This window comes from Lichenostomus cassidix, chromosome 13 (genome assembly GCF_008360975.1).
Source record: "Lichenostomus cassidix isolate B80296 chromosome 13, HeHo_3.0, whole genome shotgun sequence".
Classification (NCBI taxonomy): domain Eukaryota; kingdom Metazoa; phylum Chordata; class Aves; order Passeriformes; family Meliphagidae; genus Lichenostomus; species Lichenostomus cassidix.
Genome location: NC_139494.1, coordinates 1,210,876 through 1,238,223, shown reverse-complemented (window position 1 = coordinate 1,238,223; position 27,348 = coordinate 1,210,876). Strand labels below are relative to the sequence as shown.

Here is a 27,348-nt window from a genome sequence, read left to right as displayed (position 1 = left end):
CCCCTGCACAGGAGGCACAACTTCTTCCCTGGGCAGTGCCAGCCCTGCAGAGATTGTGCAGAGAGGCTGTGCAGTGTCCCTGCTGGGGATATTGCAGAGCTGTGTGGCCACCCTGCTGTGCGCTGCGCTGTGGATGGAGCGCGGGTCGCTGCCGCTTTCCCCTTCCCCTCACTCCCTGCCCAGCCCCACCGCCCCTCACGGGCTCTGGAAGCGCGCGCGAGCCGTTCCGCCCAGCTCTCGCGAGACCCGCGCTCCTGTCCCGCCCCGCCGGGCGCCCCCGGACTACGCGCCCCACAATGCCCCGCGGTCGCGCGCGAGCAGGGGCGGTGTCCAATGGCGCGGCGCCCCGCTGCCGGCTCCCCCCGGAAATGACGTCAGGGGCCCCCATGTGAGGCGATTGCAACACATGGTGCGCGGCGCGGGGGAGCGCGAGCACCGCGTGCGACGTCAGCGCCGCGCGCCGGGGGGAGCGGGCACGGAGCGGCGGGGCCCGAGCGGCACCGGCACCGCCCGGGACACACCCGGCCCCTGCGCCCCGCACCGCGCCGCCCGCCCGCCCCGCGCCGCCGCGCCCCACACAGCGCCTGCCGCCGCGGGAGCAGGAGCAGGAGGAGGAGGAGGAGGAGGAGGGAGAAGATGGCGGACGATCCCAGCGCTGCCGACCGCAACGTGGAGATCTGGAAGATCAAGAAGCTCATCAAGAGCCTGGAGGCGGCCCGCGGGTGAGCGCCGGGCCCGCGGGGCCGCCGCCCCGGAGTGCCGGGGTGCCGGCGGGAGCGGGGCCGCCGGCGGGGCGCTGCCCGGGCCCGGGCGGCGGGGGGACGGGAGGCGCAGCCCGGCCCGGGCCCTTTTGTGCGGCCGCGTGGGGCCGGCGGCCGCCCGGGGCGCGGGGAGGGCGGGCCGGGCTCGGGCGGGCAGGGCCGTGCGGGGCGCGGAGAGGCGGCGTGACCGCGCTTCCCGCACGGCGGAAGGGCCGCTGTTGCCCCGGGCTCCGCCGGCCCCGCAGCCGCTCCCGCACCGGCCCCGGGCGGGCGGCTCCCCTCGGCCCGCGGGTGGCACAGGTGCGTGGCCCCGGCCCCGCTGCCCGCCCCGCTCCCGGCCCGGCCGGCCCGTGCCAGCTGGCAGCGCGGAAAGGCGGATTCCAGCCGGAGGAGACGCTCCTCTGTCCCTCGTGCAGCCTTGAGCTTCTCCCAAGGGACCGGCTGGGCCGGGGAGGCGGCGGGGCGAGGGCAGGGAGGCAGGGGCTGAGGCAGCACTTATTCAGTTCTTACTGACAGTTACTTGATCTTTCTCACCCCTTCCCCTCCCTGTGCAAGTGCTCGGCTCCATTTCCCTGAAAGCAAGCTCTTACAAAGTTTGAACAGTGGGAAGTTTAAAGTGTCTAATGCCACTTATATCATCCTTGGACTTGGATTTTTTTTTTTTTTGAGCCCACCAGTTCGTCTGTTCCTGCTGCCTGCCTTGTGGCAAAGGTGCCTGTTTGAGAGGACAGCTTGACAGTGGCTGGTTCCATCTGTTGGGAACCTGCTTGGGCTCGAGGAATTGTTAGACCTCAGGATTCTGGGGCTGTAAAATAGCGAAGAAAGGGTGTCTCTGGAGACAGCGTGATAAAATAAAAATGAAGGGTCACTCCGTAGCCACCCTTGCGGCTCCAGTTTCTACAGGCTCACCTGAGTAGGTGTTATTGTAGCTGGGGCACCTCTGGCAGCATGCTGTGGCCCCCCAAAAGCCTGGGGCCAGCTGGCAGAGGCCAAGCTGCTCTCTTGCCATGTCCTCAGTGCTGGTGCTTGTTCTGTGTGTGGAGTCGTTCAGCTGAAAACTAACCCACGCTGGCGGGGAACTCGAGCCACGGGTCTCCCTAAATATATTTTACTCTGATTTATGATGCAGCTGTGCAGCGTTGGTGGGTGGGAGAAGGGAGTGGAGCCTGGGCTGCCCTTCCCTGCAGCACAGTGGACTTTGGCTGCCCCAGCTGATCACTGGGCTGTGCCTGTGCATGGTGTGGGCAGCAGGGCTTGTGCTCACAGGGGTCCCAGGAAGCTGAAAGGGCTTGGGAAGCTCCAGGCATCCTTTGGAGTTTGTGGCATAACTTTGTGCAAGAGCACTGAGGGAGCCTGGGTGGGTTTTGGAAAAGCAGAGTTGGAGTTTTGTCTCTCCCTGATTCGGAATGTGCCCAGGTTAGTGTCAGCTCTCGTGTTGTTTGGGACAGGTGGATGTTGCAGAGAAAAGTTCAGGCTGGTGTTGGAGAGCCCCTGGGGGAGGGGAGGCTGAAGGGCAGGTGGCTGCTGGGGACATTGGCTTCCTGGGGCCACAGCCCAGTGTCCCCCTGTCTCTCCTCTTCCAGTGATCCCTGGAACATCTCTACTGCCCAGCAGAGGTGCCACAGGCGCAGGGAGAGCTGTGTAGGGGGTTTAGCTATGCCCCTGGATCCAGCACGTCTCTTGGCTGTGGTGATACTGCTGTTCCTTAGTTTAATCTGTGCCAGCTGCTAAACCAGCACCCGAGGAAGGTGATGCTGGTGCCAGCAGATCTTGTCTGAGCAAGGTGATGCCGATTCGGTGTCTTCCAGGGAGTCCTAGCCAAAATTATCCTAGTTTGGGTCCAGTAAGGAGAAGAGGTGCTGCAGCTTCAGCCCCCAGAAGGCTCAGGCTCCCCGGCACAGGAGGTGTGAGGCAGTGGAACAGGCTTTTCCGGCCTTTGGGAGAGTCACTTCCTCTTCCTGTGGAGTAGGAAGACCTGTTCTGGGGTGGGTTAGGGGGCAAAGCCTTTAAAGAGGGTGATGTAGGGCCTCGTTGGCGTCTCCACCTTCCCTTACTCATGTGCTCCATTAGTGACCCAGCAGCAGTGTCCCAGTTTCATGTGCTGGCTGTTCCTGCAGGGGATCAAAGGGACGGGAAATGGAGGAAGCTGGAGTTAGACATTCCCTTGGCATGTGGTGGTTGGGGCACCTCTGCTCTTATCCAGCTCTTCTGGTAAAATCTCAGTGGAATCTGCACAAAAGTCAAGTGAGCAGGAGAGCCAGGAAGTGCGTTTATGGGATTGATGAAGGAAGGGGCAGTGCTTGGTCAGAGCACCCAGGGAGAAGATTAAAACTTCAGCTTTCCCAGAAGCTGATCAGCTGGAGGCCAGCAGGGGTAGGTGTGCCTCTCAGACTTGGAGGTAACATCCTAGCAGGAGTGCCCTGTGTTATTTTCCCAGCCCTGATAAGGAAAGCTGGCTTTCTCACTGATCTCTATAGAAATAATCTATCCATTCAAAATAATGAAAAATAATTTTTAACTCCCTGACCCCACCTCAAACCCCTGTCTCTGCTGGCAGGGACTGGAAGGAGCTGTTATCTGTGACTTGCTTCCTAAACCAGAAGTTATTTCCTCCCAGCTCTTCCAAAGTTGAGTTGCAAACTGTGTGATCCTGCACAGAGTGGATGAGTTGGAGTTTCTGATTTGGTGAGGTGAGGGGGGGTAGCTGTGCTCTGCAGGGGGTGTGAGGAGGAGCAGTGGGGCCGAGTTCAGCACTGCAGGCAATTAACCTTTCTGGCCAGAAGGAGATAGGAGTGAAAGGCTGGTGATGAGCCTTGTCAGAAGTTTAACCTTGTCATTCGTCTCTGAGAGCTTGGAGTCCTCAGACTTTCATCAGACGTCTCTGCTTTTCCCCTACAGAGGGATTAATTCTGCCTCCAGTCCACAGTTCAGTTTTGTAGAACAGATATGGGGAAACCCTGGCCCCCCAGAAGCTGCAGCTGTGTCTTTCTCTGTGGAGGCTGCAGCAGCCCAAGTAGAAGCAGCATTCGCCACTCTGTTTTTCCTTTATTCCCTCTCGGGGCTTTTCTGCTGTTGCTTCATGCAGTTTTCCAGTGTCAGTGCTAAACTGACAATCCCTCTTTGTTCCTTTGGTCTCTGCAGTTCTGAATAGTTAGCTGGGCTATGGGCAGGGTTTTCTGCTAATCTAAGCTGTAAATGCTTGGCAAAATCAAGTATCAGCAACAACAGGCAGTGTCTTTGCTGGGAGAGGACCTGAGATGTCACATCTGAATCATGTTTGGAAACTTCTCCAGATGTTAGAAATGCCTTTTTCCTGCACACAGCTCTGCTTGGAAATGGTGCCAGCAGCTCTGTGGCCAGGTGGGCTTCCAGACCCTGGGTGAGCTGGTGCAGGGTGTGGAGCTCTTACAGTGGTGAAACCTTCAGGAACCTGCTTTCTCCTGACATCTCCCCTGCCCTGAGCTTGCTCTGCTGGGAGCTGTAGTCCTTGGTTATTTCACTGAATTAGGAAAAGAGGAGGTGAAGATTGAGGCGTCTCTGAAGGCACTGCCTGCAAACACAACTGAGGCTGGTGTGTAGAAGAGCATTTTGCCAAATTATGTGCTCTGGAAGGTGGGTCAAACAGGACAAATGCAGAAATGAAGTCTGAACAAGTAATTTGTTTTGGTTGTGACTGGAAGAAATGTTTCAAAGCTGGAAAAGGGAGCTTTGGCAAGAGAAGGGGAAGTCTTGGTGTCTCCAGAGCCTTGGGAAAGCAGAGTGATGAAGTTCCTGCCTGGGTTTGGATTCTGCCATGTTGAGACTTCCATCTGCTATATGGGACAAACCAGAAATGAGAGAAATAAAGTCACCAGGAAGGACAGAGGCCTGAAAATATTTGGGAATTCTTGCAAAGAGAGACATAGTTCTTCTTGAATTCCTGGTAAATGAAACATGGTTCTGCTTGAGGGTGGACAAGCTCACCTGTTGCTTGGACAGAAAAGATTTGCCCAACTTGTGTTGCAGAGAGCATCACTTGCAGATGGATTCTCTTGCAGTCCATCTGGAGTCTTGCTGGTCCTGGTGGAAAAGCCCAACCTTGGAATTAGCCACAAGCTGCTGCTGTTTCCAGCCTTGTGGAACAGGAGTGGGAGGCTGCACTGGGATGTCCTGGGATGGTGCTGCTGTGGGACCAGGCAGCTTGGCAGGGCTGAGATGTGTTCGGACAACCTGGTGGTTCTGGGGGACAAGATAGACTTGACTTGTTCCACTGTGAGAATGCTGGGCCTTTCCAAAAGGGGCCTGAGAACTCACCTTGCTGTGAGTTGACACCACAGCAGGGAGAGATGTGGCAGCACAGCTGCTGGGGTGCAGTCAGGAAAAATGGGTCAGTGGCAAGGCAAGTGTGCCCTGGACAGCTTTGCCTTGTTCCCAGTTTCTTGAGCACAGAGTCCTGGGAAACTGGTGGTGCTGGGTTCTCTTGTGCTGCCTCAGTGAACTCCCCTCCTAAATTAGTGTATTCTCCTCCCAAACTAGGCAGAGCTCCTGCAGCACTTGCCTGTGGGTGGATTGTTCTGCTGGTGCTGAAGTTGGAGTTGTGCTGGGATTACTGTGGGACAGTAGCATAGCTGAGTTGACTCCAGTGTGGATCCTCCTGCTCCATACCAGACACAGCACAGCAGATCCAGGCTGTGCTCATGCTTCAGTGAGTGTGACACCACCACCATGTCCAGGCAGCTACCAGAGCAGCTCTTGTGTCTTAAAGGGATGTCACACCAGGAGGAGCGTTTGGTGAGGTCTGTCAGTGCTGGGACTGGTGCTTGGCTGCACTGCCAGAAATGTGTTGATCCAGAGCCTCCCTCCCCTGCTCCCAGCCTGGCAGCTGGGACCTCTTTCCCTACTTTCTTTACCAGGATCTGTTTGTCATTGTGGCTGTGCCTCAGATCTGAGCTCTGGGACAGTTGAACTGTTGATACAGGATTTGTTTCTGCAGCTTTCACCTTAGAATGGGGAGTAGGATGGAGGCCTTGCCCCAGGCCTGGGTGGGCTGGTCCATCTGGGAAGGGCAAAGCCATGGCAAGGTGGTCCTTGGCTTTCCAACTCGTGCTGTGTTATTTAGGTTGCAGTGCTGGTATGTTGTGCTAGTGCCAGTCATGGGATAGCCTTGAGGATCTCTCCCGAGAGCTGGTGTCTGCAGTGGGCCTCTCTTGTAGCACAGTCCTGCTTCAGCTGGAATTGAGCTGGGCTGTCTGTCACTCTGTGGGAAGTGTGACACATGGGTGGGACAAGGGCTGGAGGAGGAGGGTCTGCAAGGTGGCAGTTGGAATTGAGCTTTACTCACTGAATTTTCAGCTTTGACTTCATGATCTGCCATTAGTGTGGAGTGTTTAGGGAACAGGTTGTGGTTTAAGTTCTTACCCAAGGCAGATTGCTTCCTCTTGAGTTGTGCCTCTCATCCTGCTTGTGGCTGGGGGAGTTCCTAAAGGAGGTCATGTTGCTGTGAGAGGTAAAGGCTATAGTGTTAATACTGCCTCTTGCTGCTGGTGGTGTGAGGAGAAGGAGGAGGTGTTAGCAAAGAGGCTGGAATGGAATACAGTCCAGGACAGAAGGGATAGCTGAAGGCACTGTGGCAGGAAGCCATGTGGGATGTACAGCAGCTGCTTCTAGACCATTTCCCTGCTCTGACTGTTGGATCTCTTCAGGCTGCCTGTGTCCACAGTGCTGGGGTAGAAGCTGAAAGCAGATTTCATGTGAGCAGGGCTGATCAGCCCTCTCAGGACTAAGGCAGTGTCTCATGTTTCAGTGGTCTGAGAGTGGGTGGTCTGAGAAAGCTGTGCCAGGTGCGATGACAACTGGAGCCAGGGAGAATGTCCAAAGGGTTGTTGACATCCTGCTGGTTGCCTCTGTCTAATTGCTGTAAAACATTTCCTGGGCTGTAACCTGCCTGCTGTACCTGTTCCTTTTGAGTTACAGCAACAATTAAGAAGTGCTGATTGGAGAGTGCTCACTGGCAAGTGGCTGAGGAGGACCTGAGCTGGGAGAATGGCTCCAGATCAGAACTCCAGCAAGTGTCTGACAGCCCGTGGCTGTTCAGCAGCCTGGTACCTCTTTTACAACTGTGTGAATCATTAGTGAGCAGTGTGATTCATGCACAGATCATCATTCACATCGAGCTAATGAATGAGCCCCTGAGGAATGACGTGGTAGGAGATGGGAACAAGCACCTCAAAAGAGGACAGACTTTTTTGGCTTTGTGGCAACTGGATTTCTTTTCCCCCCTGTTAGCCACCTATTCCCATGTAGCTCTGGGGCATTAGCATCTTAATAAGCAAATCTGGATTTGTTTCAGTCCCTCAGTGTACATCTTGTACCCGAATGGCCCATTAGCATAATGCAACAAGTCTTTTAAACTTGGAGCATTAATAATTGGAGAAGGAGGAGGGAGAGCAGGGGAGCTATGGCAAAACTGAGCCTCCCAGTGAGTCACAAATGTCTGAAGTGCAGAAATGTCTGTTCCACTTCCCAGTAATTGGGCATCCGGGCTTTCTGCATGAGGTCAGATGCAGCCAATAAGGCCTATTCAAAACATGCCTATGCAATTATGTTTTGTGGTGTGTTAGCCTTTGATCCAAGGATTTTGGAGAGGCATTGATTCACCTTCCCCGTGGGGTGTGCAGGATCCACTTGTGCTGATTCTGTGCTTGGGAGGAAGCTCCTGGAGCTGCATGGCTAATTTGGGATGTGGGTGCTGGTGGTGGCTTGAGCAGCAGTATCCGAGCTGGCCCTGGCTGGGGATGGAGCTGCTGATGTGTCCCTCGGGGCAGGTGGTGCGTGGTGGCCCAGGGGCCACTGTCACCTGCTACCTGTGCAGCCCTCAGACACACGAGAGCTGGCCACACTGTGCTGTGTAGAGAAGGAGAAGTCTGTGACCTGATTCTTGTCTCACCTCCTTTGTGTCCTGGGAGTGAGGGAAGCTGAGCTCAGGAGGCAGCTCCTGGCAGGCGGCCGGAGGCTCTCAGGGGGAAGCACTGCCTCGCCTGACCCTTGCTGAGGCTCCAGCCAGACTTGCCTCTGCTCCTCTGCTGAAGCAGCCATTTGCTGCCTCCCTGTGGGAAGCTTTCCCTGGCTGCTGGAGCCAGGGGTGCACTGAGGAAATGAGGCTCACTTGTGTTTTCCAGGGTGGGTTCTGGCTGGGTGCTTCTCTCCCTGGCTGCCACTCAGAGCTTGGGTGGCATCTGGAGGCCTTTCCTCCCTGAGAAGGTCAGTGGGTGAGGGTAGGAGGGCAGGATACCTTTTCAGGATGGTCTTACTGCCTGCCTTCAAGCTGTTTCTGGTTACATGAAGTGCTCTTTCTATCCGGTCTGCCAGCATTAGAGGAGAATGATATACAAGATTCCTGTCTTGGGCTTTGGAGCAGGACTACAGCAGGAGAGCCCGGCACTGTGTGAGCCATGGTGGAATAGCTGCACAGTCTCATGCTGTGCAGTTAAGTGGTTTTCCTTTGTCCAGGGGAGAGGTGGCATTCAGAGACTGATGGAGGAATTTGGTGTCTGGGGTGTGTCTTCAATTCAGGGGAGGGGGGCCTCGATTTCTCTGATTAATGCTTATGCTGAAAAGAATTCCTGAAGAATGAGTTGCTTGGTCTCCTGACTCTGCAGATCTTCTCCTTATACCCACCCTGCCCCCATCTTGTCGTTTTTCTCTGCTCCTGAGGTGTCAGTGGATCCAGAGAGGTGAACTCTGCCTTACTTTTGTTAAGGAACTGGTCCCTTCCATATTTCATACCCTTCTTTGAATGACCTGGAAGCCTTTGAGGAATGACTTGTATTGATGTCGCCTTTTAGGAGATGATCCAGAGTTCTGCTGTGTGCTGGGGTGAAATGCAGGACACCTTTGAGGTGGGGATTGTAAGGGTCTTGCTGAAATCGTGCTGTAGAAAGTTGTGCCTGACTTTTGGCTGAGTTCCACACTGAACCTCAGAGGAGCTATGGTGGGTCCCACTTGGCTGCTCAGTGCTGTGTGCTCTGCCTGGGTATCTGTGTGGTGTTTGTGTCCTGCTCAGAGCTGTGCTTTAGGCCCATGGGCTGAGCAGGGAGGGGGATTTCAGCTGTTCCTGGTGGAGGCATCACAAAACACTGTTGCCTCCAAGCAGCATTTAGGCTGAGGCATGTTGGCTGGGTTTATTGCATAGCATTCAACTGATATTCTCACAGGCAGTGCAGTCTTTGGTGTCCAGGTGACTTAGCCTCTGAAGCACTGAGAGATCCTGGACTCTTGAGATACCTTGCTTTTTCCTAGTAGGCTGGCAGCATTTCCAGAAAAAGTTGTGCAGCTCTTGCATCTGTTGTGGTCTCTCTAGATTTGGCATCTCCAGTGGACTTGAGCCATTTTCTGTTTGATGAAGGCTTTGTCTTATTAAAAGACATTAAATCTTTAAAGGGCACAGCTGTGACCTGTTTGTGTTTCGCAGCCATAATTCATAAGTTGCAACAGCACGTGTAGAACTTCCCTCTGGCAAGGTCAGTGCTCTTGCACACAGGGCAGGGATGAGTGGGGAGTGTCTGATGGCCTGGGTGTTGTAAGGGAACCCAAACCAGCAATTTTGTACTTGCCTGTACCAAAGGACACTTCCTTTTTATTGCACTCCATTCAACATCTCTGCTCAGATACAGCATCAAAAACCCTCAAATATTCTTTCCTCACATCACTGGTTTTGTGGACTGTGCCCTGAACTTAGTCCTTTGCTGAAGTACCATGTGCCTGCAGCACTGTGGATGTTGGTTCAAAAGCAGCTCTTTGGGACCTCTGGGATGTGCCTGATGGAGTTCTGCATTGGATTACAGAGATACTGCTGGCATCTGTCTTGCTGCTGGCTGTGCATGGAACTGGTTTAGCCATCATATAGCTTGGGTGGCCTTGGTGTCCAGGCAGCTTGGGCTCCTTGGAATATGTTGTGCCTGCACAGTGATCCACAGTCCTGGATGGAGACCAGCAGGTTACCTTGGGAAGGTGACATGGCTTGCAGCAGTGTGTGGCAACACTTGTTTCATGGAAAGCGTCCTAGCTGTGGAATGTGGTTGGGGTCAGGTTATCTGGAAGCTGTTGGCTCTGTGCTCCTGGCAGTCACACACAGGCCTCATGCTGCCCATGGTTCCTGGGGAAAGCAGGATGCTCATGAAGCTGGGTGTATGTAAGAATAAGCCCATTTCGAGTCCTGGGGAATGACTGCCCTCCCTCCCTTGCCTCTGTACCCTGCATTCCACAGTGTGCTATTAGTGTGAAATGTTTCACTGTGGAGCAACTAGAGCTCAGCTGCTGTTTGTCAGGTCTCTGATACCACAGGGCAGGCCAGTCACTGCTATTTATATAGCAGTCTGTGAAATTAAAGCTCTCCCGTGCCCGCTCATAGCCCAAATTGCTGGAGACAGGTTGACTGACTGCTCCTCAGACTGCTGGTGTTGTCTGCCAGGTGGAGGGGAGCTGTGGTCGGTGCTGCTGGTTTGGTGTGAGGGGTGGGGCAGTGCAGGAGCCATTTCACTGACACAGGGCTGTGTAAGGTGGTAGGAGCCTTTTGGAAAACCACTTTCTAGTTCCAGCTGAAAGCTGAAGGTCTGAGGATGTGCTCAGCTGTTCCTTCTGAGGGCAGGAGAATGGAAACGTGGTGACAAAGCCCTGCAGGTGGAGATGGTCACCCAGAGCAGGAGGCTCCTCTGGCAGCTGTCATGGAAAGCAGCCACGGGGTGCACGTGGCAGCTCGTCCCAGATGGGCTGCAGTGCCAGCTTTGTGCACTTGGCTCCTGCTCTGGTGCCTCCCTCCTGCTGGACCAGAGCACGTCCTCAGAGGCCCTGCTCCTGGTACCGAGTGTGGTGAGGGCTGGGGACAGGGATCCAGCTGCTGCCAGTGTCCTCTGGGTGATCCCTGCTCCTGGAAGGGACCCAGGGCTTCTCCTGGGCGGTACCACAGCACAGGGAGGGGCTGTTGGATGATCCCTCCTTTCCTGGCAGGGAAAGCACCTGCTTGGGGGCCACAGCACCTGCTTGCAGGAAGAGTGGCAAGGCTGTCCCCTCCAGCTTTTTGGAGCTGGATTAGTGGTGATTCAGTGCTGCCCACACTGTCACTTGCTGTGATCACTTGTCAGCAGTTACTTTGAGGTCTTTCTGTGTCTGGGAAAGCTGTTTTGTGGTACCTTTGTCTGAAATTCTAACTGTAGTAACATTGGAATTTTAATAATAGAAAGGCTGTCCTGTCCACAAACCTTGATTTTCTGAAGAACTCGCTGTCTCCAGAGAGCAGAGTGTACTTATTTTTGCTTCTCCTTTTCCCTCAAACAACCCTTTGGCAGGCTGTAGGAGAAAGCTAGAGCCTACCTTTTGTGGTTTAGGGAAGTTGGAGCCCTGATCCTCACGTTCTGTGCTAGAGATACCCAATCTGCTCATTGCAGGTGGTGATAAATCGTAGCTAATTGCCCGTTGCTGGCAGGGCTGGCACTGCCAGCAGTACCCACAGCACCAGGCAGTGCAGGGCTTCTGCCTTTCCAGAGCTTGGCAGTGTGTGGGCTGGTGCCCTTCACACTCCTGATTGTTTTGTCAGCCCCAGTCCCCTTTGCAGTGGCACTGGTTGTGCTGGGTTGCTACTTCCCTCCAGAGCAGACATCTCAGAGCATCCCATCCTTGGGTTGCAGTGGCAGCTCTTTGGCAGCTGTGCAGGCTCTGCTCACAGGGCAGGGACAGCAACTGGCTGGAGCTGCTGCAAGTCTCTGGCTCAGCTCAGTCTGAAAGCATCAGCTCCCAGCTGCTCTGGTGGAACTTGGGTGTGCTGAACCAGGGGGAAAACCTTAGCACTGCTGTGAAAGTGGGATGTAACCTGGAATGAAGTCCATGCTTCCTTCAGGAGTGCAGTGGGTGATGCAGGGAAGAAGCAGCTCCTGGCACATTTGACCCCAAGCTGGCAGTGTGAGCACTGCCCTGATCTTGATGGAGCACTTGGCTGTGCCCCATAGCAGGTGTGTGGTGCAGTTGTGTCCCCTTTTGGGAGGCCTTAGGATGATTCTGGGGAAATTCCTTACCTTATTCCCAGGTAAGTGTGCTCCAGAGCCCTCAGCTCTGGAGGGGATGGCAAGGGATTTGCAGAAATACCTTTTATCTTGTGGAGGCTGCAAAGACCCAGAGGAGACCTGGAAATTGTCTTACTCTGCAGAATAACCTATTTTTTCTGAGTGTTTTTGAGCAGCAGCTTTCTTAGAAACTCTTTGCTACTTTTTGTCTCCTTGGGGTGAATTTAGCAGATGCATCCACAGGGTTTTTTAGACCCTGCCGTGCTGCATTAGGGTCACACGCAGGTACAAGCTTGATTTGAGAGAGGAAAGCTGCTATTGCATGGTCAGATAACAAGGTGTTGGCAGCCTGTGAGGGAGTTCTGCAGCCGCCCTGAGTCCTGGTGCCCACCTGCTTCAGCTGATGTCTTGCTGGTCTCTGTCTTTGGTTGGTTGTTTAGTGACCCCTTGGGGTGTTGGGTGCCTGGGGACATGGTGGCAAGGTGGCTGGCTCCTTGTGCTCTGGGCTTCCAGCAGCCTGGAGGTGCCATGAGGTGCTCCTGTGGCAAGCTGCATGCCAGCTGTTTTGCTGGATTCTGCAGGAGTTGGTAAGAGCCTGAAATAGCTTTGGCTGTGTAAATAGTGATGAAGCATGCCAAACCCAAGAAGTGCACTTGATGTTGGTAGTGCAGGGTGCTTTTGGAAACAAATCCAGACTGGAATTCACTGAAGGATTGGCCCAAGCACAGTACTGTGCTGTGTTGAACTAGGTGTAGATTGAAATAAGGGGAAGTGCATCCTCTGAGAGACCCTTTTCATTTGTTTGTTTGCACTAATAAATCCCCAGGGCTTGTGAAGGCCTCTGTGTTCCCTTGGGTGGGGTGTTCCTAAGGAGCAGTGCCTGATGCATCAGGTGCTGTGTGTAGGATAAATAACCCCCAGCTCCAGTGGCCCCAGTAGGATCCAATGCACAGAGCTGTGCACAGACCAGCACCTCTGCTGGCACCAGTGTTTGTGGGGCAGTGGGACACAGCACAGGACAGGGGCTGCCATCTGAGGGGTGACTTGCATTTGAAAACTGAAGGGAGCTTTACAAGTGACTCTTTACTGAAGAATTGCTCTTGGGAGTGCACACCCAGCCTTCCTTCTTGCTGTGCAGAGAGCTGGGGAAGGGTCTGGAGTGGACCCTCCTGGGAGGAGCAGCTGAGGGAGCTGGTGGGGCTCAGCTTGGAGAAAAGGAGGCTCTGCAGGGACCTTGTTGCTCTCTGCAAATACATGTAAGGAGTTTGTAGGTGGGGGAATTGGCGTTTTCTCCCAGGCCACTTGTGACAAGACTCACTCTCTGCTCTTTCTCTTCCGTCCGCAATTCAGGAAAAATGGTATGAAATCCCTTCCTAGCAGGAGAGCCATGGAGTGCCCAAGGGGCATTACAGTCCCACTTCCCACCTGCCACGCTGGGATGCCTTTAGGTGATGTAGGAAGTTAGGTGTGATGTGCAGAGCTTTCTTATCTCTGGGAAGTCTTAAGACTTTCCTCTTTTAGAGGAGGAGATAACTCAGGAGTGCTGCTTGCAGAGAAGTGGGGAAGAGTTGCTTTCATTCTGATCAGCCTCTTCCTCAAAGGAGCCTGCTGGGAATGGTAGCCATTATCTCTCCCCTAAGGCTGGTGCCATTCACTGGGGTAGCTAACTGCTTTAATTGAGTGGGATATGGAATACTCTTGGCTGGTGTGACCTGGAAGCCTGAGAGTTGTCAGCATGGCTCAGAGCTCCTCCTGGGAATAACGCCGGCAAGTGTCGCTTTGTGGCTTTCTTGATTGGATATTAAAACCAATTAGTTGTCTTTAAGGTCAGGGACTTATTTGACCTACCAACTGTTTCAACTTGGCCTGGATTGAGGATCTTTGGGAGAGAGGGCTGTACAACTTGTGTAAGGAGGCTAATGAAGTGATGCTTTTTAAAGCACTTCCCTGCTGCCTCTGTAGCCCAAACACTTCAGCAGGACACTGGTGCATGACAGCCTGAAACAGCAGCGAGCAGGGGCTGGGTTAGTCTCCTCCTCCTAAGAAATGTAAAAGACCAAAACCCTGGGTTTTGATGTCTGAAAAGCACTTTGTTGGCTCCCTGACTCAGAATCCTGGGAAGAGGTTTTTTCACAGAGCTTAGCTGGTTTGCCCTTGAGAGGGCTGGAGGGATATGATGAGGGATTTGATTTTTATGCCATTACTTTAATGGGAAGCATGAGGTCTGGGTTAAATCTGAGACAATGCAGAGGCAGCACTTCAGACATCTGGGATACTTCAATGGCAAATGGGAGGTACCTGCTGGAAGGCAGAGGGGAACTTCCCCAATTTTCCTTTTGGTGGATTTGAGCCACAAGGTGGCTTTGGGGATTAAGATTTCTGCAGGGCTCACCCCAGAGCCCTAGGAAAAAATGAATATCAAACTTATTTTCCTTTAATTTAAGACTGTTCTGTGATTTGTGGTGTCTTATCCCCTGACTCTGTGCCTGGGGTTGGTGCTGGTGAAGCAGCAGTGTGTGCTTAGCACAGTTTAGTTAAAGCAGCTGCCAGAGCTGATGAGCTGCTCTGGGGGAAAACGTGATAGTGGGAAAGCAGAAAAGACTCACTGTGACAAAGGGATCCTTCCAGTACAGTTTTCTGTATTAATCTGAAGAAAACAACATATTAAGACAGCACTTGGGCTGCTTAGTGCTCCAGCTGTCTGAGAACAAATGGAATGGGCTTTAAGATGTCCTTAAAGTATGTGGCTGCATTGTTTTAAATAATCTCTGCTGGGAGCTGCTTCCATGCCTTCAGCTCACAGCCCTGAGCCTTGACATGTGTTCTTTCTCCCCAGAGTGGTATCCCAGGTTAAAAAAGCAGCTTCTGGAGGACTTGCTTGGTAGAGGCTGAACACTGAAGAAGAGCCTGTTTTGTTTTGTTTCCTCTCCCATTATTGTCCAGCAGAAGGGGAATTACACCAAAAACAGTGAAGAAGCATCCTTGGGGGAGGGAGGAGAGAACTGTGTCCATGGAATGTGGTCTGGGGTGCTTTTTGCTTTGCTGCCTGCTCACATGCCTTTTTTCCCTCCCCAGCAATGGTACCAGCATGATCTCGTTGATCATTCCCCCCAAAGACCAGATCTCGCGAGTGGCAAAAATGTTAGCGGACGAGTTTGGCACTGCCTCCAACATAAAGTCTCGAGTGAATCGCCTTTCAGTACTGGGAGCCATTACATCTGTACAGCAAAGACTGAAACTCTATAACAAAGGTAACTTCTAGCTTGTATGGATGCTGGCACACTTCCCTTTCTTGGAAGCAGCCTTAAGTTCCTGCACTATGCAGTTTTCTGCTAATCAAATCTGTTGGCCTGTGCTGCTGTTTTGCACTGATATTCCAGGTATGTTGCCCTTGGATGGCTACTTCAGGGGTGGACTTTGGGACTAGAATAGTAAGGTGGTCCTTGACTTTAGTAAGTGGGCTCATGATTCTGTTCTTTGTGCTGACTTTGCTAAACTTGGCCAGATTTAAGAGCTGTACCTTCTGCAAGAGTACATTTGCATTAAAGTAGTGATTTTCTATCAGGCAGAAACTTCTGTGTGCCTTATGCATGGCATGAGCAGCTGCCATCATTTTGGGAGGGAGCAGACCCAGGCCATCTCAAATGAGCCCTGAAAGAGTTAATTGTTACTGACTTTACCCTGGCCTGTGGCCTTCCTTGGCATGGTCTGTCTGTAAATCACCGTGTGAGGACCAGGAGAGCTTCAGGGGCTGCTCAGCCTTTCTCTGGGTGCTGTGAGCTTGCAAGCTCTTGGGTTTAACAAGCAGTTGCATGTCTGGTACAGGTGCACTGGATGAGTTTGTTTTCCGTTGTAGAGACCTGGGAGGCAATGAGGTGGGGAAAAGGAAAAATGAAAAATTTGGGAATTTCAACTCTGCTTTAAGTCTCAAGGACTGGCAGTCAATTTTTGATGGGTACAACTTGCCACATTCCTTAGTGATCTAAACCTGCATTGTGTCGTTTGTAGTACCTCCAAATGGTCTGGTTGTTTACTGTGGAACAATTGTGACAGAAGAAGGAAAAGAGAAGAAAGTCAACATTGACTTTGAACCTTTCAAACCAATCAATACATCGTTGTATTTGTGTGACAACAAATTCCACACGGAGGTAAGGATTCTCCTGTTGCAGGAGCCAAGGTTGGGGCTCACTGGGCCAAGCCTTGGTGTGCTTGAGCCTGGAGAGCAGCAGGTTTTGAGGAACATGCCCTGGGGAGGTCACTGGCTGGCTTGGGACTGGCCAGAGGTGGGTGATGCCTGCTGGAAGGAGCTGAGGTACTGCCCAGCTCCTCCCACAGACAGGAGCTCCTCTCTGTAACTGGAGGAAGGGTGTTTTTTCCTTAACCACAGAGGCCCATAGATCTTATTCCAAGCCAGGCTTTAAAGTACTGCCAAGATAATATCAGTGTTGCCAGTCTTGCTATCAAGATGTTTTAACTGAGAGCCTTGATGGAGAACTGGCATGTGCCTAATCTGTCTGGGGGGAAGTGGGATTATTTTTATCCAACACCTAATTAAGTTAAATGCATGGTTTGAGGCACATGTAAAGAAATGTGGGTTATAGCAGTCAGTGTACTGCCTCTGAGTCTGATTTGGCTCTGGCAGGTGCAGAGGTGTCAGTGTTTGCAGGAGGTGACTGAGTGCCCCTCATGTCCTTGGCACTCCCCACAATCAATGTGTGGCCTGAGACTTCATTGCCTATTGTCAAACCCATGTGACATGGGCTTGACAGGCCCTCCAGTGGTGTAGTTCTGCTTGTTTGCTTGGGTCTGTGAGATTTGGTCCATAACTGGCTTTCAGAAGGCAGGAGTACAGCAAGGAAAGGTGTGCTTGTTGCACAGGTGAGGTACATCCCTACTATTGTGTCTCCCCACAAAGGATGAAATCCCAACACGTCTTTGGCCTCCTAGGAATAAAAACCTGTGCACAGGCACAGATCTGGAGTTCTGCTGAGTCTGTGTGTCCATAGATGAGTGAAAGCAAGAGGTGAAGAGGAGAATTCAGGAGAGAGCCAGGATGCCAAGCCCAGGAAGGTGTTTGTCCCTGCTGTTGTGGGCAGTGGGAGGGTGATGGGTTCCCTTCTGCCCTGTCAGGAGATGGATTCATTTGGTCTCCTCTGCAGCTGCTGCCTCAGGGCACTGATTCAATACACAAGTGCCCAGCAGGCTGTTCCCAGGAGCAGCTGTAAATCCACTGGTGCTGGTGTGTGGCACTGCTCAGTGAGAGTGGCAGGGACCTGAGAGGAATTTGTGAGAATTACAGCCTCTGATGATGTGATCACTGCTGCACCTCCCTCCATGGGCTCTGTGCTCTCCTCTGTCTTCAGAGTGTGGGATTATTTTATTTGGTAGTGCCTCCACTGGAGCTGTGGCAGCCTGCTGGGGGATGTGAGCACTGAGTTGTGGGTTTGTCCCTCTCTGGCTGGAGAGCAGTGCCTTGAGCCCTGTGGTTCCCCAGTGTGCACACAGAGCTGACAGCCAGGGCAGCTGGCTTGGGGCATCCACAGCTTTCCCAGGAAGGTGAGGGGTGTGAAGGAGCAGGAAAAGGAGGTGATCTTCACCTTTGGGCTAAAGCTGTAGAGAGGAAGCTCAGTCCAGCCTGAAGAACAGCAAAAGCAGTGGTCTCTTCTTGGTGCTTGACAGGTCAAACAGTGCAATTACTGACAGAGCTGGTAAGGAGAGGCTGAGGGAATCACTGATCATTGGTACTGTATTAAAATAAGAGGGAATCAGCAACATCAGAGCTGTAGTCATCTGCTGCCTGGCAAGAGCATCTGATAAGATTTCCTCTAGATATTTTACTGCCTGTGTGAAACTGGAGTAACTCCCCCAGGGCATGTGAGCCCTGATGTGTCTGAGGGGTAGGATTTACAATGACTTATTTTGATACCTTGGCTGGAGCATTCATTCCAGTCACACGTTTTGCTTGGCTCTGTCCCAGTTAAATAGATTGCAATGTAATATGCCACTTCCTCCTCTCATTCATCCCACTGCTGAGGAATTAATACAGAATATTTATTTTGGCCAGGAGATTCCATTAAACCTTAGTGTCTATTTCTTCTAAGCTTGAAAGCTGCAGCCTGGGTTGTGTGGATTTTGGAAGAGGATGACTGATGGGTTTTATCCTTTCAGTTCAGCCTAATAATCAGGCTGACAGCCCTGCAGGCAGCTCAAGGTCCCGTGCAGTAACCCAGCACTATCACTTTCAGTGTTAAACTGCTGACTTCAAGCAATCTGGAGTTTTGACAAGTTCCCCATCCTACTGATGTGGTTTTGCCAGCCAGAAAGAGGATTCTGGCTATTGCTTTTTTGGGCATGTGTAAGTGAGCAGGAGTGTGTGTGTGCTGGATGTCTCTGCCCACTCAGGCAGCCCTTGAGGGAACAGCAGCTGAGAGATTCCCTTGAGAAAGAAGTGCAGAGTTTGGGTGCTTGTGGATATCCCAGGGATGGGCAGGAGCTTGCCTTGATACTGCACAGTGCTTTGGTTGGTCAACTTAAATGACCTTATGGGATGAATTCAGCTGCCCTCTTTAAAGGGGAAAATTGAAGGATAACTTCATTTTGCAGCAAATGTTCTGGCTGTCTTCTCCACAGCCAGTTATGCACAGGACAGTTATTGCTGCTGTTACTTGTGCTCTGTGAGGTTGAGTTTGCCACAGCCACTGTAGATTTATTTCATCATTCTGCCTTTGGGACTTGAAGTCAGCAGGTGCAGCAGACCAGTGGTTGTGGTAGAGAGGCTGTGTCAGTGCTTTGGAGTACAAAACTGAACTGACAGTGAATTGAGCAAGTTCTGCTTTCCTGTCTGGAATGCCAGGAAAATTGCCCATCCAGTTGTGCCAGCCAGAGAGGTGAGGCAGCCTCAGAGAGGTGGGATCCATTTCACTTCACACTCTCCAGAGCCCATCTCTGGGGTTTTGCTGTCACACCTGTCTGTGACCTCAGCTGGGAAACTGGCAAGGCTGGGAATTTGTGATCAAAATCAAACTTGAGTTTCCTTTGTGCTCTTGACAGTGTTGTGTGAGATGGGATTATGTGTGGAAGGAATTGTTCCCTGTGAGGGTGGGCAGGCCCTGGCACAGGGTGCCCAGAGAAGCTGTGGCTGCCCCTGGATCCCTGGCAGTGTCCAAGGCCAGGCTGGACAGAGCTTGGAGCAGCCTGGGACAGTGGAAGGTGTCCCTGCTATGGCAGAGGCTTGGAACAAGATGAGCTTTAAGGTCCCTTCCAACCCAAACCATTCTGTGATTCTGTAGTGACCTGGAATAGTTACAGCTCCTAAATCTGCTGGTTTTCCTGTAGTTCATTTATAAAATAATGGCCATGATCAGCTGTGAGGTGAGATGGCTGGAGCTGTGCTGTGTCTGTGCCCTGTGTGAGCCAAGCCCTCCCTGACAGCCTCCCTCTCTTCCAGGCCCTCACAGCACTGCTCTCTGACGACAGCAAGTTTGGCTTTATTGTAATAGATGGGAGTGGGGCACTCTTTGGAACTCTCCAAGGAAACACACGAGAAGTGCTGCACAAATTCACTGTGGATCTTCCAAAGAAGCATGGTAATGCATTAGTCTGTCTCTGCTGTCTGCAGCAGCCTGTCCTGGGGTGGGATGGGAGGGTGGAAATAGGGAACTTGGCCTGTGGGGGTTTAGCTCTGCTCAAGTCTGTGCTCCCTTGGAATCTGACAGCAAAGCCTCCAGTCTGAGCCTTCTGTCAGAATTAATGAATCACAGTAATAGCCAGTTGATCTTAGAAGTGGCACTTTTTATTTCTTGCTGCATTTGACCCTTTACTTGGTTTTGGGACAGTTTTAACTAAATATTAGCACAAGTAGTAATCCCACTCAGTGGAGCTGATAAAGTTTGCTTGTGCTGGTGTTGTGTGCACACCACAGGGAAGAGGAACAAGCTGCTCTCTGCAGGAAGCACAGGGCCTAATGGAGCAAGGAAAATTCGAGCTCCACTCTATGACACTGCTGTAGCCAGCCACTGATGAGTTCAGCAAATTGTCTGCTGGTTACTCCTGGCCTACTGTCCTTTGTAGAGTGGGATGGGACAAAATGAAATAACAACACTGCCCCCAGTAAGGATGTGCAGCAGAGACTGCTGGGCTGCACTGCATCAGCACTGTTTGAGGCAGTGTACAGAGGAGATGGCTTCTAATGAAGGTACAAGACAGAGAGCATGTGCTCAGATGTTCAATTTCTACAGAGTTGTGAGTCTTTATTAAAAGAAGATAAACATTCTCCTCTGTGGAAAGAAATCCTCTGCATGGAATGAGCCCTCTTTATTCCCTGACTGTTCTGTGAGAGCCCCTGCCTCGGCTCGTGGCCAACTTAATTCAGGAGGCTGCAGCTGCCCTTGGCTTCGGTTATTCTGGGCCCAGCTGTGCACTAAGACCCTCCTGGGATGCAGTGGGTTCCCCATGGCTGCCCCATCCCTCCCTGCAGGCAGAGGAGGTCAGTCTGCCCTGCGCTTCGCCCGCCTGCGGATGGAGAAGAGGCACAACTACGTGCGGAAGGTGGCCGAGACGGCCGTGCAGCTCTTCATCTCCGGGGACAAGGTCAACGTGGCTGGGCTCGTCCTAGCTGGATCAGCTGATTTCAAAACTGAACTAAGTCAATCTGACATGTTTGATCAGGTGAGTGGCCTCTTCTGAGCAAACCCAAATGTTCAAGTGTCAGTGGTAACGTGGTGATTGTAGCAGTAGCTGTGATACAAGGTGCTGCTCGAGAGGAATGGAACTGGTGTCAAGAGAGTGGATCAAAACTAAAAATGTCATCTATCCAAAGAGGTCTGCCTTTCCTAATACCTCCTGCAAGGAGGTGAGAACTCTTTTTCTTAAAACAGTGCTAGTAAGGAATCTGTCCTCTGTGGTTTGGAACTGGTGTTCACATTCTTTGTGTTCCCAAATCCAAAGCAGAGGCTTTATTGGAATTAAGCTCCAGTAAATCTAATCTGTGTCCCTGTTGCCTGAAAATTGTGGTTCAGTATTGTGCATTCAGAGGTCCTTCTGACTCAGAAGGTGCAGGTGAAGTGCAGTAATGAGTGCAGTGACTGCCCAGGCAGGATGAGGAGTCTGACAGCCCTACTCTGGAATGGATTTATGTTTTCACATCTCCTCTTTCTCTCGTTCAGCGGTTGCAATCCAAAGTGCTCAAACTAGTTGACATTTCATATGGAGGAGAAAATGGCTTCAATCAAGCAATTGAGTTGTCAACTGAGGTCCTCTCCAATGTGAAGTTCATCCAAGAGAAAAAACTAATAGGTATGTGCTGCCCTGCAGCCTCCTCCAGAGCCAGGTGTGTGGGACTGGGTGTGCTGGGCTTGCTCTCGACCTCCAGGCAGTGCCCTTGGGCTGCTCCAGCCCTGCTGTGGTGGCTGAGAGTGTGACTTGGAGTGGTTCTTTTTGTCACCTGGACACCTCAGACGCTGGTATGGGGTGGGTTTGGTTGGTTTCTTTTCCCCTACCACACTTCTTGGACTTTCTCTATCCTTCCATCAGAAATCACCTTATTTCCAGGCCTTCTGGTGACAGCTGCCTCTCCCAGTTCCTTGCACTGCAGCCCAGCTAGTTTAAAAGTGTGTGTGCTGTGCTGAGTGCTGATGGCAGGCTCTCTGTGCCCTGCAGGACGATACTTCGACGAGATCAGCCAGGACACGGGCAAGTACTGCTTTGGTGTGGAAGATACACTAAAAGCTTTGGAAATGGGAGCAGTAGAGATCCTGATAGTCTATGAAAACTTGGATATCATGAGATACGTCCTGCACTGCCAAGGCACGGAGGGTATGTGTGCTCTGGGAGAGAGGATTGAACACCTGAGGTGTCTCACTGGGATGGGTTTGCTGGAGGAGCTCCCTGAGGAGATGTGATCACAGGGATGTTGTGCAGGCAGCTCACTGAGCTGCAGCTTCCCAGCCCCTCTGGGAGAAAAGCTGGAACAAGCAGGGTTCCAGTGCAGAGAGGGAATTGCAATGCCAGGGGGGCACTTTGTCACAGGGCCAGCCTGGAGCCTCCTTCCAGCTGTGTGAGTGTGATACCAGAGGGGAGCCTGAGGTGAGCCTTGTGGCCACAAACACAGTTGTGTGCCTGCAGCCAAACCCTGCCTGCAGCAGGACCTGTCCCTGTCTGTGTGTGTTGGCTCTGCTGCTGTGCCCTGCTGGGTTGCTCACAGAGCTGCAGTGAGGAAGGAGGCAGTGGCAGTGCCCAACCCTCTGTGATGTAGTTGCTGGGTGTGCTCAGCCTCCTGCTGTCTTTGAACTGCATCTTACAGCCTTATCCAACCTAATATTGTTTTTTCTCCCTTCTCAGAGGAGAAGATTCTGTATTTGACACCAGAGCAAGAGAAGGATAAATCCCACTTCACAGATAAGGAGGTATTTCAGCTTTGGGGCCTCTGGGTTTGTTCTTGGTGTGTTGGTGCAGAGCTCTGGACACCTGGGCTTAGTTTGTCCCAAGCACATGAGCACAGTGACCTTCTGGCACCCAGATGAGACCCCAAGGCAGTAACCTGTGGCTCTTCCTGTGTAACCCCTGGATTCTAGACTTGCTTTTCTCCAGTCTTCTCTGCTGCCAATCCCAAGGTTGTGTAAGTGGGCAGTGTGGTGTCTTTGGCCACCACCAAACCATCAGCTGCAAGGGTTTGGTAGCCACCATGCAGACCAAGGATCGAAACCATTGCTCCCTGCCCGTGGTGATTTGGTCATGCAGAACCACTGTGAGGTCAGAAATCATGACATGGATCAGGTGCAAGGGAGTGTCTGCTTTGGGATATATTTCACACGTGGAACTGTCCATTGCTGCCTCACTTTCCTGTCTGTGCAGGTCCAGCAGCCCTTGTGATCCAGGGCTCTGTGTTACTTTGCAGAATAAAGTGGGAAAAAGTGTCCCTTGCCAAAAGGGTGGGCATCTGTCCCCCATGGGGTGTGCTGGGGGGCCATTTCCAGGTGTTTTCCCTCCTGGAGGGGGGATTGCCAATTCCTGCTGTGCATGGAAGCTTTGCAAAGTTACCTGCAGTGATGGGTTTCTATTTCACAATAATCACTTCACCTTCTGCTTACAATACTGTGCCTTTTGCCTCTGTATTTGCATGGATCAGTGTTCCTGACTGAAACAGTGCCTGGTGGATGAGTGGGACTAGAATCCTTGAAGGGTGCAGGGCAAGTCTGAATGAACAGTGGAACTGAGATGTAGCATGAGGGGACACTGGAGCAGAAGAATCAAGGCATTTTTTCTTCTGCTTCTCCACTAAATTCCATATTAGAGACCCGAAACACTGTCAGTGATTAATTTTGTAGCACCAGCAGCCTTGTGGTTGTCCCAGCTCTTGTCTGGTACAGTTGTGTCAGGAATGCCTTCCTCCAAGAATGTTCCTGTGGAGCAGGAGGGCTGCTGTCCCTCCTGGGACTGACAAAGCCATGGAGCCAACTCTGGGGGAGAATCTTCTCAGTACTGAACACACATTGACTGTAACAGGTATTTATTATTTATTTCTCCCTTCCAATGTCTCCACAGACTGGGCAGGAACACGAACTGATAGAAAGTATGCCCCTCCTGGAGTGGTTTGCAAACAACTACAAGAAATTTGGAGCAACATTGGAAATTGTTACAGACAAATCACAAGAAGGATCCCAATTTGTGAAAGGATTTGGAGGAATTGGAGGTAAACTGCAAGAGAAAAATGTGTTTATCTTTTTTTAGTGGTTGGTTTGATAATCTGGTGCCAACACAAGTGGGATTAATTTTACTCTGGTTGGTCATGAAACCAGTTTAAGAGACAATTGTATCCACCAGGGTGGATTAATTCCCTATCCAGCAGGATTGTGGATGATCCATGTTGGGCAGCTGTCCTTTCCAGCTGTGCTCCTCAGTCCCTGAGGACACTCTGTGTCCTGCAGAGTGCTGAGGGGTGGGCTGTCCCCCTGTGCAGCTGCTGGAGCTCAGAAGGGCCCTGAGCTGCCTGCCTCTGTCTCTGCAGTGGTTTGGTGGCAGCCCTGCCCTGCCCTGCCCAAGGGGGCTCTGACAAGTCCCAGCCCTGTTCTGAAGCACTTGGAGCTGTTGCTGATTTCTCAGAGCTTCCCTGTACTTTGCTCCCTGACTTTCTGCATCTCTTTCGAGAAAAAAAGCACTTTGAGTCCAGCTTGTGGAGCAGTGAGGCCTCTGAAAGCCAGACCTGCTCTGGAGCTCTCTGGGCATCAGCCACATCTGGCAGGGGTGCAGGTGGCTGCTGTGCCTCAGTCTGACAGAAATCCTGGGCAGGCAGAGCCAAGCCACCTGCAAAGCTCTGTGTCCTGCCCAGGCCAGGGATTCCAGGACAAAGCTGTGCCACTGGCTCTGCTCAGGTTTTGATGGATGTGAACCAGGGATGAGTGCATTGTAAAGAGGCATCTAGACACCAGTCAGGAGGAAACAAGCTTGCTCCAAGGAGCAAAAAGTTTCTACGTTTTCAGGGTTTGTAATTCCAGGAGTCTCTCTTTTTTCCTGCCAGATCCAACCTCTGCATGGCAAGATCCTCTTGGCTGCCATGCCCTGTAGGCTTGAAAAGAAACACTCCTTGAAAATAGCCTTCTCCTCAGTAAATGGTTCCAGGGATACAGCTTCCCAGAGCCCTGGGTTGGTGTTTGGGGTGGGAAAACAGCCGCTAAATCCTGCTTTTACTGCATTGTAAAAGTAACTGCAGTGCCAGCTGCCCTCTGGATTTAAGTGACAGGCCTTGGTCGGAGCAGTGACACGGTGATCTACCAGTGCTGTTTTTTGGAGATGCAGCCCTAGAACAGCCTCAGCTTTCCCAAGAGGGAGCTGGCTGGGCTGGGCAGGTTGGTGTTGCTTCCTTTGGGTGATAAATTTCTCACTCCAGCTGCCTGTCTGCTGCCAGGCCTCAGCACGGACATCACTGGGGAGCTGTGGAGGTGCAGGGCTGGGGAAGCTGTGCAGTGCCTGTGGAGCTGTTGGGATGGTGATGAAGCTGAAGCCTGTTGTCTTTGGCAGGTATCTTGCGGTACCGAGTGGACTTCCAGGGCATGGAATACCAAGGAGGAGACGATGAATTTTTTGACCTTGATGACTACTAGGTAGTCGACCTGGGTCCGGCAACACGTGCCTCGCCCCTCCAGCATCCAACCCAAGGAGCAAACTCATGGTGGAAAACACAACAGATCCCTGCCTTAGAATTGGAACATTTCCAGAACTTGATCCACAAGCATTTGGATTTAAGAAAGCAAAACCCTACACTTTGATTTGTCATAGTGTCAGTACAGCAGCAAACTACTAAGTTCCTATATGCCACTTTGGACTAATTTAAAAAGAATCCCAGTTTTTACTTTTACTCAATGGTGAAATTGGTTGCTCTTGTATTTTATGGAAATGATTTTTTTAACCTTCATGATACATTAACTGCTGTAAACCTCTTCCTTCCAAAATTAATAGAAGTAAGATCCTACTGGTTTGTTTCTTTATACTTTGATTGGAGAAATCAATTGCTGCATTTGGCAGCGCCGTGACCCATTTACATGGCATTCTCAGCTTAGCCTGCAGAAGAAATGGAACGAGGTTGGAGCCATAATTCTCTTCAAAAGCTTGAGGAGGCACTGACCTGAGTGCTGGTTCATTACATGTGGCTTGCAAATTCTGATGGTTTGGGGAGGCTCACCAGCCAAACGTGCTTTAATCTATTTGCAGAAACACTGCTCTTACAAACTAGGAAATGCACTTCATGGATTGCAATGAAAATGCTGCTGGAGTCTTGGGCTTAATTTGGATTTGAGCAGTGCAGCCTTCAGGAATTTATTTTTTTTTTCAGTCTTGACAAAAATAAACATGAGATTTCAGTGAAGTAAGGTACACTTGGCTTTTTGTTCCTCAGTAAGTTTTTCTTTTTGCTTTAGGACTGCGTAAGGTTTCCTTGATTATGTGAATTTGAGCCCACAGGTCTTTAATGGAAGTGGGTGTTTGACAGGAAAACTGAGTCAGTGGAGTGAAGGCTGAATTAGTGCTGGGAGTGTGGAATATTTGGTTCTGGTCCATGGAGCGCTGGCCCAGCCCTGGGGACACCCAGCCCTGGGGACACCCAGCCCTGAGCAGTGTCTGTCCTGTGAGGGATGTGCCCTTCAAGGGTTAAAGCCTCTGGGTGATCCCAGACTGTGAGGCGTTGTGTCCTGCCTCTTCCACGGAGCATCCATAGATGCCTGGAGCACATCTTGGAGTGTGTCCAGCCTGCTGGTGGCTCTGGGGGTGTCAGGTGGCTGTGCAGGCCAGGGCAGCAGTGCCCCAAGGCCAGGTGCTGCCCCGAGGGGAGCAGTGGCAGAGCTCAGGTCCTGCTCCCTCCCTGGGGCTCTCCCAGATCCGCGTCGCTCCCGGTGCTTCCCTCAGGAGCAGCTCCTGTTCCAGCTGCAAACCTTTGCCTCCTGTCCTGGTTCACTTGAACAGAGAGGGAGCTTCTCTTCAAATTTCTGCCACGCTGTTGTTTGAGGTCCAAAATTCCTGTCCTTGTGAGCAATACCATTTGTCCCTCTGGTTCCTAACCTGGCTGGCGGCTTTGCTGCCATCCTCACATCCTAGCTGGAATCTCTCCCGGGAGGTGGGGCTGGGTCTGCTCAGGGCTGAGCACACCCCTGGCCCTCACAGCAGTATGTTCTGGATTTTGCCATTGTAAATGGGTCTAATGTGACATGACAAGACCACAAAAATTGGATGTAAATTTACATTTTTGAATATACTGCTTGTTGTTTCACATGATACATTAGGGTATGCAGCTCCTTTTTGTAGTTTTTATTTTTACTATTTAAGTTTGGAAATGATGCCAAATTTTTGTATTTCTTTAATCAATGTGTTCTCTTCAGTGATATATATTGCATTATATATTGATGTGTATATCAATATATACTGATATGTATTACACTTACACATGCAAACACATTCAACGGGGGTGGGAGATCCTAGCCTTCGCATACTATATAGCCTCTGCAGAGAGATCCCAAGCAGTGATATCTTGGTGTTGTGATGTACAGAAATGGAGAAGAGTATTAAACCATATTTAAGAATATAGTACAGACTCCTGGTTTATTTTCTTTAGTCCAGGAAACTCCTGTTTTTTGGTCTCAGCTCGATGCTAGCTTCAGGGCTGGAGCTTGGAGGCAGCTCTTTCACAGCTCAGTTTGTGTTTCTGGATGTGTTTTCCCCCTGTGCTGGCACTGCTGAAGCCCTTGAGGGATGTGTCCAGGGAAGGGAACAGAGCTGGGAAGGGGCTGGAGCACCAGGAGCAGCTGAGGGAGCTGGGAAAGGAGCTCAGCCTGGAGCAAAGGAGGCTCAGGGGGACCTTGTGGCTCTGCACAGCTCCTGACAGGAGGGGACAGCCAGGGGGTCAGGCTGTGCTCCAGGGAACAGGGACAGGAGGAGAGGGAACAGCCTCAGGCTGGGCCAGGGGAGGCTCAGCTTGGCCAGCAGCAAGAATTTCTCCATGGAAAGGGTGCTCAGGCCTTGGCAGGAGCTGCCCAGGGAGGTTTGGAGTGCTCATTCCTGGAGGTGTCCAA

At 51.8% G+C, this 27,348-nt stretch overlaps 1 protein-coding gene across 1 annotated transcript; it reads left to right on the top strand.

Annotated features, from left to right (window-relative positions):
- The first annotated feature begins 396 nt into the window (after window positions 1-396).
- Window positions 397-26,863, top strand: ETF1 (eukaryotic translation termination factor 1). Its single transcript, XM_085073236.1, has 10 exons — window positions 397-722; window positions 14,870-15,045; window positions 15,803-15,942; window positions 19,242-19,380; window positions 20,271-20,461; window positions 20,959-21,088; window positions 21,452-21,607; window positions 22,133-22,197; window positions 23,336-23,483; window positions 24,809-26,863. Exons 1-10 carry the CDS (start codon window positions 637-639, stop codon window positions 24,889-24,891), a joined length of 1,314 nt encoding a protein of 437 aa, XP_084929362.1. The 5' UTR covers window positions 397-636; the 3' UTR covers window positions 24,892-26,863.
- The last annotated feature ends 485 nt before the right edge of the window (window positions 26,864-27,348 follow it).

Bases quoted from the DNA above. Each gene is read 5' to 3' on its own strand.
- ETF1 (XM_085073236.1), top strand. From the start codon at position 637: ATGGCGGACGATCCCAGCGCTGCCGACCGCAACGTGGAGATCTGGAAG. The intron at 723-14,869 runs GTGAGCGCCGGG...TTCCCTCCCCAG, and splicing joins AGCCTGGAGGCGGCCCGCGG to CAATGGTACCAGCATGATCT. The intron at 20,462-20,958 runs GTGAGTGGCCTC...TCTCTCGTTCAG, and splicing joins AATCTGACATGTTTGATCAG to CGGTTGCAATCCAAAGTGCT.